This window comes from Trematosphaeria pertusa (assembly GCF_010094035.1).
Source record: "Trematosphaeria pertusa strain CBS 122368 unplaced genomic scaffold BU26scaffold_5, whole genome shotgun sequence".
Classification (NCBI taxonomy): Eukaryota; Fungi; Ascomycota; class Dothideomycetes; order Pleosporales; family Trematosphaeriaceae; genus Trematosphaeria; species Trematosphaeria pertusa.
In genome coordinates, this window is record NW_022987216.1 from 754,837 (window position 1) to 770,774 (window position 15,938).

The 15,938-nt window shown below is 55.1% G+C and overlaps 6 protein-coding genes across 6 annotated transcripts; 2 read left to right on the forward strand and 4 right to left on the reverse strand.

Annotated features, from left to right (window-relative positions):
• Positions 1-1,700: 1,700 nt before the first annotated feature.
• Positions 1,701-3,446, reverse strand: BU26DRAFT_481116 (ribosomal protein L15; the record flags this gene model as incomplete). The annotated part of the gene is made up of 3 exons (XM_033825726.1): positions 1,701-2,542; positions 2,859-3,015; positions 3,124-3,446. The coding sequence occupies 3 exons, from the start codon at positions 3,444-3,446 to the stop codon at positions 2,018-2,020; spliced, it is 1,005 nt and encodes a 334-aa protein (XP_033685767.1). The 3' UTR covers positions 1,701-2,017.
• Positions 3,447-3,804: 358 nt separating this feature from the next.
• BU26DRAFT_269756 (HET-domain-containing protein) lies at positions 3,805-6,296 on the reverse strand. The gene is made up of 4 exons (XM_033821367.1): positions 6,233-6,296; positions 5,645-6,151; positions 5,182-5,583; positions 3,805-5,127 (listed from the first exon to the last, which is right to left on the reverse strand). Exons 2-4 carry the CDS (start codon positions 5,997-5,999, stop codon positions 3,908-3,910), a joined length of 1,977 nt encoding a protein of 658 aa, XP_033685768.1. The 5' UTR covers positions 6,000-6,151; positions 6,233-6,296; the 3' UTR covers positions 3,805-3,907.
• On the reverse strand, positions 6,281-8,822 carry BU26DRAFT_453754 (HET-domain-containing protein). Its single transcript, XM_033824839.1, has 2 exons — positions 8,321-8,822; positions 6,281-8,273 (listed from the first exon to the last, which is right to left on the reverse strand). Exons 1-2 carry the CDS (start codon positions 8,688-8,690, stop codon positions 6,514-6,516), a joined length of 2,130 nt encoding a protein of 709 aa, XP_033685769.1. The 5' UTR covers positions 8,691-8,822; the 3' UTR covers positions 6,281-6,513.
• A 143-nt stretch (positions 8,823-8,965) lies between these two features.
• BU26DRAFT_591746 (autophagy-related protein 22-1) lies at positions 8,966-11,011 on the forward strand (the record flags this gene model as incomplete). The annotated part of the gene is made up of 3 exons (XM_033834812.1): positions 8,966-9,104; positions 9,167-9,433; positions 9,482-11,011. 3 exons carry the CDS (start codon positions 8,966-8,968, stop codon positions 10,792-10,794), a joined length of 1,719 nt encoding a protein of 572 aa, XP_033685770.1. The 3' UTR covers positions 10,795-11,011.
• On the reverse strand, positions 10,983-13,646 carry BU26DRAFT_269796 (uncharacterized protein). Its single transcript, XM_033821368.1, has 5 exons — positions 13,601-13,646; positions 13,299-13,468; positions 13,115-13,246; positions 11,090-13,068; positions 10,983-11,033 (listed from the first exon to the last, which is right to left on the reverse strand). Coding segments are annotated over exons 1-4 (2,145 nt in total). The 5' UTR covers positions 13,603-13,646; the 3' UTR covers positions 10,983-11,033; positions 11,090-11,227.
• A 765-nt stretch (positions 13,647-14,411) lies between these two features.
• On the forward strand, positions 14,412-15,413 carry BU26DRAFT_383317 (uncharacterized protein; the record flags this gene model as incomplete). Its single annotated transcript, XM_033822598.1, has 1 exon — positions 14,412-15,413. A coding segment is annotated over one exon (1,002 nt), but the record flags the coding sequence as incomplete, so codon positions are not given.
• Between the last annotated feature and the right edge of the window lie 525 nt (positions 15,414-15,938).

Here is a 15,938-nt window from a genome sequence, read left to right on the forward strand (position 1 = left end):
GCAAGCAGCCGTGAGCGCAACGCTGAAAGACGCGTGAATTGTTCCACTAGCGCGCACAGCGGTGGCGACCAACAAAATCCCTCCCCCACCGAACACAGCAGCCTCTCTCGGTACACGTCTATAACCACGCAATACTCGGCGACGCGCTTACTGGAAGCAGTTCTTTTTGCCTCGCCATTATTGACGGGGTGTCATCCTGCTAGCTAGCTCCGCTCCGCCTCGTGACACCGTTCGAGAATTCCTGCAGCCGTCGCTTGGTCGTGGCAGTGACCCCTGCCAGCGCTTTCTTTGTTCAAACCCGCTTCTTCCGGCTCCACTCGAAGCTCTTTTTTCTCTTCCGTCCCCTCTGGTCTGACCAGTTCTTTCTCTGCAACACGGCGGCATATCCCAACCGGTCACACGTCCATCCGCAAGTGCAAAGCGCTGCCTTTGATCTGCATCTGCCCTGTCCATGGAGTACGAGTCCCGGCCGGCTGAATCTGTTTCGGAGATGGACCCTAAACAGCCTTGTACATGTTTGTGCTCCGTACTTGAGAGGTGTTAGGAGGGCCGGCATCATCTCTCGACGACCGAGACGCCAAGTCCACACCCAAGGGTATTACTCTCACCGCGGCAGCATCCTTTGGCTCGGGTCTCGAAGTATTGAACCACTTACTGCATCTCGCCCTGCGACATAGTACGATACCCGAACGATATGAATCTGCAACACGCTGCACATTTGCCCTGGCCCTCCCGGACGTCCAACATTATTGCTGATTGTCGCGCATGCAATCATCTTTTCTTAGCTCAATACTGTTGTCTCGGTTGCTGATTATCTCTCAAGTTGCGGAAAGGGCCTCCTACAGGTCAGACAGCGTTTTTGTCCTGCATTGTGCGTTCCTTCTTGATTGCCTACCCGCCGAAGCATCCACTAGCCGGACGAACACGTCAAGCGCAACAAGGAAGCCTCGTTCATTCCGGTACTTGATTCAACACACAACCTGATCTCACTCTGCGTCCGCCGTCTCATTTCGTCCATTCAAACTCATTCAGGAAGGCCATTTCGTTTCATCTCGTACATTTGATCTCATTTCTCCAGATCACCTCCAGCAAGGAGCGCAGACTCCCCACCAGTGTACAGAGTACACGGAGCATCTCCGTCCGACGTTGCCGACATTGCACCATAGACAGGAAGCACCAGGAACCGCTCATCTCGAATTGAGGACAGTGTCTTTAGAATGACCAGATTGCCCAGCACAGCCATTCGGAAAGCCGCGGCACCGCCGCCCAGCGCCCAGTCTGAAGCACCAATGTAGGGCCGCATGATTGCTTCGCCTGGCTGTCCGGTTGCAGCCGTTAGACAGCCCGCTCACCTCATAACAACGTGGCCAACTTTACACGCACAACAACCTCTATTGAGCCTCCGAACACCGTCCAACATGCCAACTGCATCGATTCAAAACAGACGAGTTTGTCTTTTGCGGAAGCATGTTCGGGAGGCAATCGGCACGATTGCCCAGCCTCCAGGTCGCATGTCCATCGTCTACATAGGCTGTGAGCATAGTATCGTCTCATTCGGAAACTAATCCGAGAAGGACGGCTTCTGGGTCGAACACCCATCATCATCTGCATAGGTGCTCGTGGGCGAGCGAGTGATCAGAGCACCAAGTGCTACATCGAACTGACCAGATTTTCGCTGTTTCCTAGAAACTGCTCGTTTTAGCCGCTACTTGCCGCATGTCTGCAGAGTACAGCCTTTCTTGTATCTGCGACTCTTCGCAGTCTGCAGTCCGCCCAGCTCATATGCCACGTCAAGCTGAGGCCTCAATTGCGTCTCCACTATCGTGGAAACCCGTCCATGGGCCTCATTCCTCACTGCAATCCCTCGCACGTCACTTGACGACGAATATGACTTCGCAGAGCACGGCCAAGTCAACAGCCAGTAGAACATGCTTTGAACACCCCCTTGATGAATGTACATCTATATCTACAGTATGACGGCCTGTATCCTACACTCGCATCAACACCCCAAATACCACTAGAACAGCCTGTTGTCCGCGCTCGCCTTTGCAGCCGCTCTCCGCGCCGTCTGCTTCCTCCTGTCCTTCGCCTCACCCGGCGTCTTGAAGAACAAACTCGGGCTCTCGCCCTCCTTCACCGTATAGCTCAAATACCCTCTATGCGCCGGATCGCGGTAGTATTCAATGTCCTTTCTCGCCGTTGCGTCAGGCAGCCTGTACTTGTACTTCTCGCCCACCGCCTTCATCACGGCGCTAACCGCCTCGTGCTTCGCTTCTTGGGGCGTGTCCGGCGAGGCGAGCGCCTTCTGGAGCGATTCGAGGACGGAGGACGATATGAGAGAGCTGGCGGCGCGAGCGACGAGTTCGGCGTCGGACTGGAGCGAGATTACCGGGTGCGAGTCGCCCTTCAGGACGCGCTTGATGGCCGTCGGGGAGTAGAAGCGCGTTGTTACCGTTCCGCCAAGCGCCTCGATGTGCGCGATGGCTGTGGCTGAGGCGCGGGATACGATGATGTTGATGGCGGACTTCAGCTGATCGGCGTTCTACATGACAAAATATTAGCAAGGCATGCGAGAGGGGTTAATATTAGGTGAGATTTGTTGTTGGAATCAATTACTCAGAACAGAAGTAGGAAAGCAAGGAGGGGTCGGATGGAGAGGCTGGGGTCGGAGTTGGATTGGTTTTGGTGTGCTGAGCGCCGAAGGATTCGGCCAGCCTCGTGTATGCCATGTCGATGCACCCAGCCCCAAGCTGAGAATGTTCAGGCTGTGTGTTTCTCTTCTTCCGAAATGGATTTCTCGTGCAGGCGAACGAGGAGAGTAGGAAGGGTTTGAGGTTAGGAAATGCCGTCAGACGTACTCTCCCAAGCAGTTTCACGCCATGCCTCTTGACGCCATGCAGACACCGCGACTTGTGCAGCTCCTTCATCGTAATCGGCTTCGAGGGGTCCAGGCGGCCCTGGTCTATCCACGACTGTATGCGGTCGAGATTGACAGGCGACATTTCGACCTTGAACCTGCAATACGCGCATCAGCACTCGTGCTCCAAACCACGCAATTGCAGCGCCAACATCTCCCCGTCATCGTCCTCTCCAGTGTAGACATCCCAGCTGAACTCCACTCACGGATTGAATTTATTCCTCCCCCTCACCGGCCGCGTGATCTCCAGCGGCGTCTGCCCGCCCTGGAAGCCCGCCGGCACCTTTCCATGCGCATGCTGGCCCTTCTGCCCGCGTCCGGCGGTCTTTCCCTTTCCCGAGGCGGGGCCACGGCCGCGCCGTATCCTCTTGCTGTACGCGCCTTTGGTGTCGGAGAGCGAGGAGAGGATGGAGGCGGAGCGCTGCTGGGCGGGGACGAGGAGCGGCGCGAGCAATGGTGTGACCGGTGAGGTATGCGGTTTCGAGAGCAGCGAGGAGGCCAGGCGGACGGCCCTGAGCCGGGGCGGCATGGCGGCGGATGGGGATGTGTTGTTGAATGCTGCGTGATGTTCGAGGTGCGAATATTTGTGATGACTAAGCGTTTGCGGCTTTTCCTGATTGGGGGGGTGTCTTGGCATCAACCTCGTTTCTCTTGCTGCAACGCCCTCGACACTAACTCCCTACAGCAAGGCTTCGCGGGATTTGAAGTGGAATTCATCCAATTCTTTTCGCGGGGTTTCGTAGTGAGCCTCTTCCCTGTTCCACCAACATGGCAAATGCCGTAAGAACGTTGCAAAGTGAGATCCTAAAATGAAGAGTCACGAATCGGGATAACGTCTTCTTAAGGATTCGAGCTTGGTTGTCACTAGCTGTGGTTGGGCCATTCTGCGCTGTTTGGCCCTGTGCACGCCAGATTTGAGCATGGAGAGGGACATTGAATCTGCGCAAGGAAAGGTCTCCTTAGGTACAACTTGCTGCGGTGTATCTTCTGCTAAACCAGCGTAATCGTTTTCCACTCTCCACTAGCTTTTAATGCCGCCAAAAATTCACCCAGACGATTCCTCACCAACCCAACCCTTTCGTATACACCCTTTTCCTCATCACGGCATATCAGTACCAGCCCTATCTCCCACAGGTCGCCGATCATGGGCGCGGATTCTGTTGCTATGTGCACGCAGCACAGGGCGGTTCCATGCTGTAGATGGCCGGGTCCTTCGGAGTCGTAATTGTAGTCCGGCTCAATTTCGAGTACGTACGACCATGGAGGTTGGCCGATGCGATGAATTGCGCATGGGGTCCAGGGTTCCCAAAATTCCGTTTCCTTAATGCTCAAAGTCACAGAGATCACCGGCGCCGATATGGCGAGAGATGCCCAGAAGACGACCCCGTCCTTCTCATCCTCTCCCCTTTTAGGCTCGACTTTCTCGATTCTCGCGCGCAGCTCAATCTCCGCCGTTGGGTCGAAGGGATAGTGCACTTTTTCCAAGCTGGACAGCCAGGACCATGTTGGATATACCAAACCAGAAGGCCGGCACTTTGGTGCACGGCTTTGTCGAGAAGCCTGCCATAGCAGGTCATGCAATAAAGAGCTTTCCCAGGAGCCACATATGATCCGAGATGGTGACAGCGCCAGCATCTGTGTTGCAACTCCTAGCAAGGCCGGCAGGCGATCCGAGGGATATGTGATGTCTAGCTGAGAGTATTCTGATACTATCTCCCGCCAGCGAGTTGACAACTCCTCTTCTGAAGCTTTCTCCAGGCTTTCGATATGCTTCCGTTTGTTGTGGCCTTCGTACACTCGGATTCCCCTCGTGCACTCACAGCTGTACGTTTGCATGCATTCCCATAGGAGCTCCGCAGGGCCAAAGTGAAGTACTCTGGGCGATAACATCCGTTCCTGGAAGCACCAGGCTCGATTCAGGAGCGGAAGCTCATCGTCAAACGCGCGTAAGAAGTCTTTGTTGTTATCCTCCGATGGATTCCACCAATGAGGAAGCGCTCTCCGGTAGTTGATCGAAGAGACTCGGTCTTCTTGAAAGTTGGCAGTGACCACCTTGGCCATGTATGCATTGGTAGAACTGTAGCAGCCACCAGTGCTATCACTTGACCCCGTGGCGGCTAACGTGAGGTACGAATGTTGATAGATCTGAGCCATTAATTTAACGTGCCGAAGCCAGTCTTTCTCGTCGTCTTGTATTATGCAGAGAGAATCTCATCACCGTCAGCTTCGTCCGACGATCGCCGCGGAAAATGGACGGTCCTCACCAATCCAGAGATATTTGAAGTTCAAACGTCGAACAAAGTCCACCGCGTCTCGGAAAGTCCGCGGGAGGCTAGACAGTGATATGCCACGTTTCATCTCCTCGATGTTAGATGAGGTGGTTTGCAGTGGTTTGCTCACGGTGCCCCAGCAATGACTCAGACACAGATATTTGCCTGCAACACTTGGGGTGGTCTCTACGACCCGGACGGAGCGCTCTGAGTCAAAACAGGCCACATCGATGATTCGAGGAGGCATGAAGAGTCTGCCCTTGGAGGCTAAATTACACCTTTCGTGGTTCGCATCGCATTCGCCTAACCAGCCAAGGGCGGCGTTAAGAGACAATGCTGATGCAGTGTTCCCAGGCACGAGGTTCGCAGGCAATATGGCTGACCAAGGGACCGTTTCTTCTTGATCGATGGTCAGTCTACCATTCGAATCCATTGAAGCGAAAATGAGTTCTGGTACCTGGTAATTGGAAGAGCTCCCAATGCGCGTCCGACTGACCCGACAACAGGAGCCGGCTCCTGCTCGGGAGCCCGAACCCCTGTGTAAAGATATGATATAAATGATATTGATCCAGCTTACCAAAAGGTATGATGGACGTTGTGATTTCCCAAAGAGCTTCACAGTTGCCACAAGCTCGTTGCGCTGATGGCCGTAACTCTTTCAGAGTTACACCTCGTGTGTTAGAATAACATCCAGAAGTATGGTAGTACCATATGTCGCATTGGCAACCAAACTTATGTTCTCGTCTTATATCCACTCGTTCCAACGAGGGCAGCGTGGATGGTGGCGGCTGTGAAGTGTGCTCAGACGTCATTTCGGGGGAAATTGCCGGCTCCTAAGTAATGCATTATGAGTAATACTTCGTGCTGATGCCGGCCTCGTGGTGTTTTCCGCTTGTCGTTCCAGAGGAAATGTCGAAGTGTGAGATTGGGTCTGAAGGCTGAGGGGTGAGGTCGAGGGATATGGCTGCCTAATGATTAGTCAGCCACGCCATGGGGAAGGCGTGACCAATGAGAACTTCGTGCATGGGAGAACGTAGGACAATACTGATAGCACAAAACACCTGATGGGCCGCGCGAATGTCCACCTGAAGGCCTCCAAGGTACCCTCCCCGGTATGCTTTATGATGCTCACTAACCTATGGTGCAAAAGGAGACGATCCTTTGAGACCCACGCTCCCTTTTTTGATGCGCTCATTGATCTGCGGCAAAAGAGAAAGAAATGCTAGAAATTCCCAATCGGAGGCCTAGCGAGTCCGAAAGCGCGCGGCAGCGCCACAAGCACGAAAAGAAGTATGTTTAAAAGGGAACCCCTGTGACGCAATGCTATCATACGAGCGTAACAGTGGTCCTTTCCGCCCCTGAGAACATTTCCTGAAGAGAGACCACTGGGCCGTCAGCCGGTTTACGAGGTTCGTGAGAATCATAAGGCTCCTTGACGGGATGTGCCCGAAAGAAGCAGCCCACGCGCTCGAATTTCCTTCTGCCATTGTCAGAATGCTTGATGACCAGGCCCCATTCGCGGATTTCCGTTGTTGAGTAAATCGTGGCTATGAGAACACCATACAGCATAGTACCAAGTGGTATGTGGTACTTGCCCTGTTTGCTATAGTTCCAGTCTGGGTAGAACTCCTTGTGCACTAGGCCATCAATCGTTTTTGTTGGAGCAAGCTGGCAAGCATGGTCAAACAGGAGCGCTGCCGTACGGTCGAAGAGGCGCGCCCTGTCGGAAGTGTCATCAGAAGTAGCGTCAGGAGTGTTGTCAGAAGTGCCGTAAAAGACCTTGCCGGGTAGTACGAGCGCAGACACGTCAATAGACCTTGCTGCCACTATTGTGCGATTATCATGCTGAACTTTCTCAACCTGGAACCCCTGGATCGAGGCGTGCTCAGTGGCACTCGTTGTGTCGAGATCGTAGTAGACCCCCGATTCCATGCTAGCCCAAGACCAGGAAGGAGCATGCCGTTGGCTTCCCATCCTTGATTCGCTAGGATGGTACTTTGACCTCCAGAGCAGATCTAGAACTAACGTCTCTTCCCACAAGCCGGAGAGTACCTTGGAGGCCGTTTCGTCTTGGAACAGTTGACTCGCTATACCTTGTAATGCGGGTAGACGGTCTTTAGGGTATGTGATGCCAAGGTGGGTGTATATCTGCACTATATTACGCCACATCGCCGGAGCAGTAATAGACGAAGCCGTACTTAAGGATTGGCTATGCTGCACCTTGGGGTAACTCTCTGCCGCCCGGTCGTCGATTGCATCTCGGCATTCGCAAGTGAAACGTTCGCAGCACTCCCATAGCAGCTCAGCGGGGCCGAAATGTAGGATTCGAGGTGACAGCAATCTCTCCTGTAAGACCCACGCGCGATCCAACAGCGGAAAATGTTTCGATACAAATACCGGTGCGAAAAGCCATCGTGTCATACTGCCCGGCGAGTGTTCTCCTTGATACCAATGGTGAACTGCTCTGCGGCATAGCACAGATTGTATTCGCCCGTTCTTCGCTAAAGCCGACAACGGTATTGCGTCAAATTTGTTCGCCGCATTGTATAATCCCTCTTCGCTGCTCCTAGCCTTGGTTGCAGCAAGAGTCAGGTAAGCATTCTGGTAAATGCTCGCCATTTGAATTGAGTTTCGTTCCCAATCGTTGGGATCGTCTTGAACGATACATAACGAGTCGATCCAGAGGTAGCGTTGCTCTAGGAGGCGAACGAAGTCGATAGCATCCTGGAAGGTCTTTGGGAGGCTGGACCATTCAATGCGGTGTAAGTAGTTATGCAGATTTAGGTTCGTCGTCGATAATGGCACTGAAGACACGCCCCAGCAATGACTTAAGCATAAGTAAGGTTCTCTTAGGCCGATAGACTCCACAACTTTGACGGACCGCGACTCGTCTAAGGGCGTTACGTCGATGAGCCTTGAGGGCATAGCAGGCGGTTCGATTGTTGGTGAATCGGGCGGCTGGCAACGGACGTGATTTCTTTGGCAGTCGTGCAGCAATTTTTGCACCCAAGGAAGGCGACAGTTAATCCGTGTGTTGCCAGAAACAGGATGCGCAGATTCGCATGGAAACCAAGGCTCACGGGTTCCTGTAATCCTCATCAGTCTCTACTCCTCCATGTGTGGACAAGCATACCAGGCAGGCGGAATAACTCCACTTTCTGCTCCCGGCGAGCATTCAAAGCAACCTGCAAGCGTGGCCAGGGCGCTTCATAAATGACCGTAATTCCGGCATCTTCGTCCGTTGACTCGAGTAGCCCCGCCGCGCTCTTGCCTTCATTGTGAAGTCGATGCACAGCCTGCAAGAGGATATTGCAATAAAAGCAACCCCCCGTGGCAGAGTGGCGGATGGCACTGAGTCTCATGTCAAGCCCCGATGGCAGCCGAAAGTCGTGACAGACTGCGCATTCCGCAGCAGCAGTGACAGCTTTGATAGAGTGATCTTTCTTTTCCACCTCGGGGAGGGTTGGAATGCTTTGACGTGTGTTTTCGGTCTTTGCAGCCATCAGGCTGGCATGTACCAGGTAACGAGCCCCGCGATGTCACCCAACCAGCAGAAACCTGTGCAGCCTCGAGGTACGTTTCCTTTGGCACATATGAAAACGGTGTTATCCTTCCTCGTGTGGGCAACGGTATCATGCAAACTTGAAGTGTAATGAGGGCGCAGGATGCGAGGTCGTTATCATTAGCATCCGTGCTAATGCGAAACGAGCTAGCGTGCTTATACGGAATCCGGCAATATGCCGTCAACCTCAACCGTCATCCTCCACACATTCGCATCATGTCCTTCGACGAGGCGGTGAGGCCCCGTCAACGCACCCGCTACAAAGGCGAAGACACCAGCCCGACGACGCCGCGAGAGCTCAACGGCTGGTACTCCTACGCCATAGCCGCGGAAGTCTTCGCCGTCGTCGGAGTAGGTAAGCACGCATTATCTTCCCTCGGAAACCCCCGGAAACCGCACGCCATTAACACATCGAAGGACTATTCCTTCCCGTAGTTCTCGAACAGCTTTCCAGGGAAAACGGCGTCTTCTTCTCGGACAGATCGAAGCCATGCGTCACTCCGCCCGGATCCGCAGATTCCGGCAGGTTGCGGGTGAGAGCGGGCGATGGCCGCGAAGAGCAGTGCATTGTTAAGTTTTTGGGCGCTGAGATCACGACGGCGTCGTTTGCTATGTATACGTCGTCTGCGGCGGTGTTGGTGCAGGCTGTTACGCTCGTGTGTTTCAGCTCGTTTGCGGATCATGGTATGTCTGCTTTGAGCTTGAGTCGATGTCGATGCTGATAGGGATGAGGACCGTATCGCAAGAAGATGCTCTTAGCATTTGCGTACGCCGGCTCAATTGTCAGCGCACTTTTTATCTTCATCACGCCTGGCGTCTACTTCCTCGCACCATTCCTCGTCATCATCGGCGTAACCTGTCTCGGGTGCTCATTCACGCTCCTGAATGCTTTCCTCCCACTACTAGTATCCAACCACATCGACAACGCCTCCAGATCCGAAGACCGCAGCTCCTCAGATCACGAGCTCGAAGCACTCAACCCCGAATCCACCTCCACCCGACGCTCCGACCCAGAAAAGCTAACCCGCGACCTCGAGCGCTCCGCAAAAATCTCCTCAAAGGGCGTCGGACTCGGATACGCAGCCGCCGTATTCGTCCAAGTCTTCAGCATCATTGTCCTCTTCCTCTTCTCCAAGACCTCCATCTCAACGAACAACCCCAGCCTCCCGATCCGCGTAATCCTCTTCCTAGTCGGCATATGGTGGGCCAGCTTCACCATCCCCACGCTCCTGTGGCTACGACCGCGTCCCGGACCGCCCCTCCCAACGCAATCTAAAACACCCTTTTCGCGTAGAGGGAACACGTTCCTATTCTACACCCTCTTCTCGCTGCGATCCTTCTGGCACACCCTGAAGAAAGCCCTCCGCCTCCGCCAAGTAATCATCTTCCTAATAGCATGGTTCCTCCTCTCCGACGCCATCGCCACCATCTCCGGGACCGCCGTCCTCTTCGCGCGCACAGAGCTGCAAATGGGCACTATCGCCGTCGCCCTACTCTCCATCACCTCGATCGGCTGCGGCATGTTCGGCGCGTTTATCTGGCCGCGCGCCGCAGCAGCGTATTCCCTAACACCGAAGACCGTGCTGATCCTCTGCGTCGCTGCCATGGAGGTCATACCGCTGTACGGCCTCCTCGGCTACATCCCCTTCGTCAAAGCACTCGGCTTCGGCGGCCTGCAGAAACCCTGGGAGATCTACCCGCTCGGCGTCGTCCACGGTCTGGTTATGGGCGGCATATCCTCGTACGCGCGCTCTGTGTACGCGCCGCTCATCCCTGAGGGCAGCGAGGCAGCGTTCTTTGCGCTGTACGCTGTGACCGATAAGGGGAGTAGCGCGTTTGGACCCGCGCTTGTGGGGTGGATCGTCGATCGTGCCGGCACGATACGGCCTGCGTTTGCGTTTCTGGCGGTGCTGGTGCTGTTGCCTGGACCGTTGCTTTGGAGATTGGACGTTGAGAAGGGGAGGGAGGATGCTGGGCGGATGGCGGCGAGGGAGAGGGAGTTTGTTGTTGGGGATGGCGGAGAAGATGAAGGAAATGAGGATTGACCTGTACCTACCACATTGTCACGATGGGATGAATGAACGAAGTCACTGACACTGAGGAGAATCATAGTAAGGATGTCTATTGCAATTCTCGTGCTGAGCGGCCACCTTTCCTGCCCCGGCCTTGTATGGTACATGCTAACGTTCCTTTTAGAAATGAAAAGCCACTCCAACTTTTAACTCGCCTGCTGTTCGAGGCGAAGAATGATGATTACCCACCGTGGAATTGGTGAAGAATGGTCGTAAGTCCTCTCGTTGCGATATGTCCTCCCACGACTCTATCCAACCCTAGACCCATGTACTCATCTGCAATCCTGATCCGGTAGCTCGACTCAGTCCAACCAGATCAGCCGTATTCCGTCTCTTAGAAATATCTATTTTGCCATAAGACCTCAATACTCATCGCCAACTAGCGCCGATTTATAGCAATGGCGCCTCATTCATCCGCCCATCCAGTCCTTATCGCCCACTCCCAACTGCCCCACCCTTCATGGTTTCTCGGGCGCACCCTAAACGGCTCGGACTCAGAAGCAGCTGGCGGGGCCCAAGAATGACCCATTCCGATGCCGTTGAGCATCACTCCATACCTTGTGCCGTCCTTTTGACCCGGCGTGAGCGACCGTCTGTCGCAGACCAGCTCGTCGGTGCGACCGGCATTGACGAGATCGCTTATTGAAGGCGATGGATTGCGCGCGGGCGATGGATTGTACGAAGAAGGCGCCTCGCCACTGATCGGCTCTTGTCCACCTAGGGCGTAAGTCTCCGGTCCGGGTCGGATGGGCATATCCTGGCGCGTAGCAGCGGGTTGCATGAGCGCATCCTGGCGCATAGGAGCGTGTTGAGTGGGAGCAACCTGGCGCATCAGAGCGTGATAAGCGGGAGCAGCCTGGCGCATCAAATCGGGTTGAGTGGGAGCAACCTGGCGCATGAGAGCGTGATAAGCGGGAGCAGTCTGGAGCATCGGAGCGTGATGAGCGGGAGCAGCCTGGCGTATCGGAGCGGGTTGAGTAGGAACAACCTGGCGCATCGGAAGTTGCATCGGAGCGTGATGAGCGGGAGCAGCCTGGCGCATCGGAGCGAGTTGAGTGGGAGCAACCTGGCGCGTCGGAGCGGGTTGAGCGGGGGCAGCCTGGCGCACAGGAGTGGGTTGAGTGGGAGCCTTCTGGCGCATACGCGCGGAACCAGCTGGTCTGTCAGCCTTGAACACTTCTGCTGGTGTGGGCCATTCCGCGTGATCCTCCACGCGCAGAGCGTCTTCTTGCTGGTCCTGCTCAAGTTCGCGTCCAAGATATGCATTCTCGTATAACATACCTGCTCTCGGTAGGGGTGCTGCTGGAGGAGAAGCATCATCTGGATAGATGTCAGCGCTCGAGGGCAGTGGTCCCTGGTCCATTCGCTTTGTTCGAGGAGCGCGGGGCTGCGTTCCGGAGACACGGCGATCGCGCGGCGGTAGTCTAGAGGGGCTATTGCTCATGCCAGGACTGCCATGGGATGGACGGTGCGTGTGGTGAGAGCCGCTAAGCATGCCGCCAGTAGACGTAGGCGCAGGAGGCGTCGTAAACATCTGGCGCTGTGGAGTTTGGTGCTGTAGCATTGGTTGCTGTAGCATCGACTGCTGTGGCATCGACGGCTGCTGCATTGGCTGTTGAAGCATAGACTGCTGTGGTATCGGCTGCTGTAGCATCGGCTGCTGTAGTATTGCTTGCTGCAGCATCGGCTGCCATGGAGGAAGGTGCTGCGGCGGGAAGAAGCTGGTGGGATTGTATAGGCTCATCGGCGGTTGATGCGACGAGGAGGCAAAGCCTGGTGGAGGGCGTCGGACTTCCGAACGACTGTTGGTGTTCTGCTGAGAACGTTGCTTTGAATGCGGCGTGACTGTCTCGTCGGAATCCTCGGACTTAGTAATGATTGACTCGGTAGACATATGGCGAGCGGCGCTGCTATCGATGTTCCCTTGGAGAAGTTGGGCTAGATCTTTGGCGGTCAGCGACCGCTCGAGGGCCTGCTGAACCAGCATATCATCGAGACCCTGAGCGCGTGTGTTTAGCGGAAACAGCAGACCAGTATTCTCGGAACTGGCAACCGTTTCCTCGCTCTTGCTAGCGACACTTTCGGCTAGTGGGTCTTGCTGCATTATCTCACTGAGACCGGATCCTAGCCGCCTCTCCGTGGTATTCACCTCGACTTTTCGATCTTCTGGTTTGCTGCTAAACCCCGGTTCGTTCTCGTCTGAAGATTCAACCGCCGCTTGCTGCGGTCTCGCGGTCCTCGAGCGTGCTGTAGAAAGTTAGTCACCTGCTTTCGATGGATCGGGGACAACCACCTTCTAGACCCTCCGGCCATGACTGCGAAGCGGGCTCTGGAGCGGGGAGAAGGTCCTCTAGGCGGAACGGCTGGAGAGCTGGAATACCTGGGAAGGTAGGGCGCATAGTCTCGGATTGTCGAAATGGTGATTCTGCAGTCTGAAGTGAGTTAAAGCACAATCCTGGTGGCAGAGCTAGACATACCTCCGATAGGACCCGTCTCTACTAGAGCGTCCTCGATACTTCTAGGCGGTTGGAATTCGGGAGCTGCGGGGGCTGCGGGGGCTGCGGGGTGGAAGGGCGCTGCCATGGGATTGAGAGGCGTGGTTAGTCGGCCTGGCGACTGGGGCGGTTGCGCCATGGTGAAAGAGTCCCTGCGGCTTGTTAGCGGGACTGTAACTCTACGAGTAGAGTTACCCGGCGCGACTGTAGCTGATCTTCGGGGGGTGGCTGCATATTATATAGGTGGGCAGTGTCGCAGTGAATTGGGATTGCGGCCGACTCACATTCGCCTTCACCTCGAAATCTCGAGTCTGGAAATGACAAACGAGACTCATATTCACCGCGAAAGCGTCGTATGCTAGTGAGAAAGCAAAACTCGCTCATCGTTGCACTGTTTGATGGAACAGAACTCTGCGTGAACGTGGAATTGCGCACTACAGCACGACCGATACTTCTTGACACCGCGTCTTGGAGTTGGAGTACGTTGGTCATCGCGCGCATCTTGGTTTGCGTAGGTGAGCGGCAGAGGTGAAGGAGTCGAGAGACCGAGAGCGGGGAGCGGGGAGCGGGGTCAAAGGTGAAGGAGAGAGGGCTGGTCGCGTTTGGCGGTGAGAGGCCGAGCATGGGCGACACCATTGGGGACAGTTCGAACCAGCCATGCTATCCAAGCAATAGGGAGGAAAACACGAGGAATAGTGTGCGCTTGCGCCTCGTCATTTGCTATGCGAATGTGTGCAGATGGGGGAAGCAGGTAACGACGTGACGTTCAAGAGTTGCGGCCGAAGAGGGAAAGAGCAGGCGGCAGCCCCGCGGAAAGCCGCTTTCACCGTCGTAAAAACATCTGACTTAGCATTAGCATTCCCTCAGAACAGACACTACCATTTAAACGCATCTATGCTCCATCCGCTGAAATCTCTCCACCAAGCCACAAGATATGCCCGGTCGTACCCCGACAAACACGTTTTCCACCCACCTCCCCCACGCCAACGCTCAGAAACACAGCCAGCCCAGCTACATATCATTATGGAATCAGAGGACCGACCTGTAGCCCCAGTTACAGTGGGCGTCGAGTGCCAGCCTCAGTCATGCCTGCTCCCCAAGCGCGTCGCAACCAAGTGCGGACACCCGCTCCATCCTTCGGCTTCACCACACACCCCCAATTGCCCAGCTTGCACTCTCGCTACTGCAAAATCGAGGCTCGAGACTGCACAGGAGCTGTTGTTACTAAATGGAGGCCTCGAACGTCCCTGGAACTTGCGCGACGCAGCATGGAACCGCGCGCGCCTCAAATACAATATTGCGAACCGACGGATGGAGGACGCGAGGAAAAGAGACCAGTTGCGGTGGGAGCGAGAGCAAACCTGGGATGAAGCTCGCCTACGGACAGACGCCGTGCGCGTTGATGAAGCCTGGGACTCCAACGTCGCCTCCGATGTTTCGACATGTGGGACAACGACACCGAGCCCGGATGAACCTCGCCGTGCCAGCTTGACGTATGGCACCTGGTGGGAGCGTCCTGGTGCCCTTGCGCCGGATCGCGCACCCTTGACGCCGCAGCGACTGAAGAGAAAACGACGCAGCAAGGCACCCGTCAAGCCAAAAGGCTCACCGACCATGCGCAGGATAATCCGATCGCTCCGCGTTGCTATCGCTGCTACGGAAGCTGAGAAACAGGCCCTGCAAGAGCGCTACAGAACCGAAACTGTCGTGCGCCATAAGTGGCGATTGGACGATGAGACACCCTTTCCGGCGGACTTTTGGGCCTCTCCTGTTTCTAACGTTATAGCACGGCGAACTCACCGGTACCTCCAGGATGAGAAACGGAAAATAGAACGACGTGCTCGAGGCAACAAACTCCGTCAGCGGCCCCCGCGTAGCTCGCTGTCTCACTGCGAGAGCGCCGAGGCTCTGAGATCAGACGAAGACCTGGAGGAAAAGATCAAGCTGAGAGAGGAAGCAGAGGAGCAGGAGAGACTGGAGAGGAAAGCCAGGAAAGTAGGAGCAGAGGTGGGGTACCTATATTTCGTTGGGGAGATTGATGGGTTAGATCAGTGGAAGGAGGATTACCTGAGGAGCAATCATAACCTGGTGTCGCGGGAGCCGGTGCATGTTCAGCGGCCAGAGCCCGACTTTGCTCTGGAGGAGGAGTCTGAGTTTACTCTGGAGGAAGGTCCTGATTTTGTACTGGAGGAAGGGCCGGATTTTGTTCTACTGCCAGAAGAGGAGGGTGACGAGCAGTCGGTTGTGCAATCGATTGAGCAGTGGGACAGAATGGAGATAGACTCGGAGCCGTGACATACGGTCATGGTGCGTTGGGAGCCACCGACGGGCGGATCTTTCGAAGATAGGACAAGCTGTCTCGATATGGACTGACATTGAGTACTCTGCACAACGTACTTCTAGCTTGCGGGTGAAACAGTGTGATCTTTGCCGTTGTGAATGAATAGCTGAATCGACGCCTGATTACCCATCTGGAAGGAATTTGAAAGCAATTGGCGGCAGGGTCATATAGAAGGAGTGTATTACTCTGAAGTTTATCCCGTGTATACTGACCCAAGCTGGTTGGTGATGGTGTTGAGATGCAGCCGAAGCGAAAGCTCTGACCTGTGGCTGAACTGGAGA

Coding starts and splice junctions, on each gene's coding strand:
- BU26DRAFT_269756 (XM_033821367.1), bottom strand. CDS start 5,999: ATGACGTCTGAGCACACTTCACAGCCGCCACCATCCACGCTGCCCTCG. Junction 5,584..5,644: donor GGAGCTCTTCCAATTACCAG/GTACCAGAACTC, acceptor TCGATCAAGAAG/AAACGGTCCCTTGGTCAGCC. Junction 5,128..5,181: donor CTTCAAATATCTCTGGATTG/GTGAGGACCGTC, acceptor GACGGTGATGAG/ATTCTCTCTGCATAATACAA.
- BU26DRAFT_453754 (XM_033824839.1), bottom strand. CDS start 8,690: ATGGCTGCAAAGACCGAAAACACACGTCAAAGCATTCCAACCCTCCCC. Junction 8,274..8,320: donor GGAGTTATTCCGCCTGCCTG/GTATGCTTGTCC, acceptor TGAGGATTACAG/GAACCCGTGAGCCTTGGTTT.
- BU26DRAFT_269796 (XM_033821368.1), bottom strand. Junction 13,247..13,298: donor AGAGACGGGTCCTATCGGAG/GTATGTCTAGCT, acceptor TTCAGACTGCAG/AATCACCATTTCGACAATCC. Junction 13,069..13,114: donor ATGGCCGGAGGGTCTAGAAG/GTGGTTGTCCCC, acceptor AACTTTCTACAG/CACGCTCGAGGACCGCGAGA.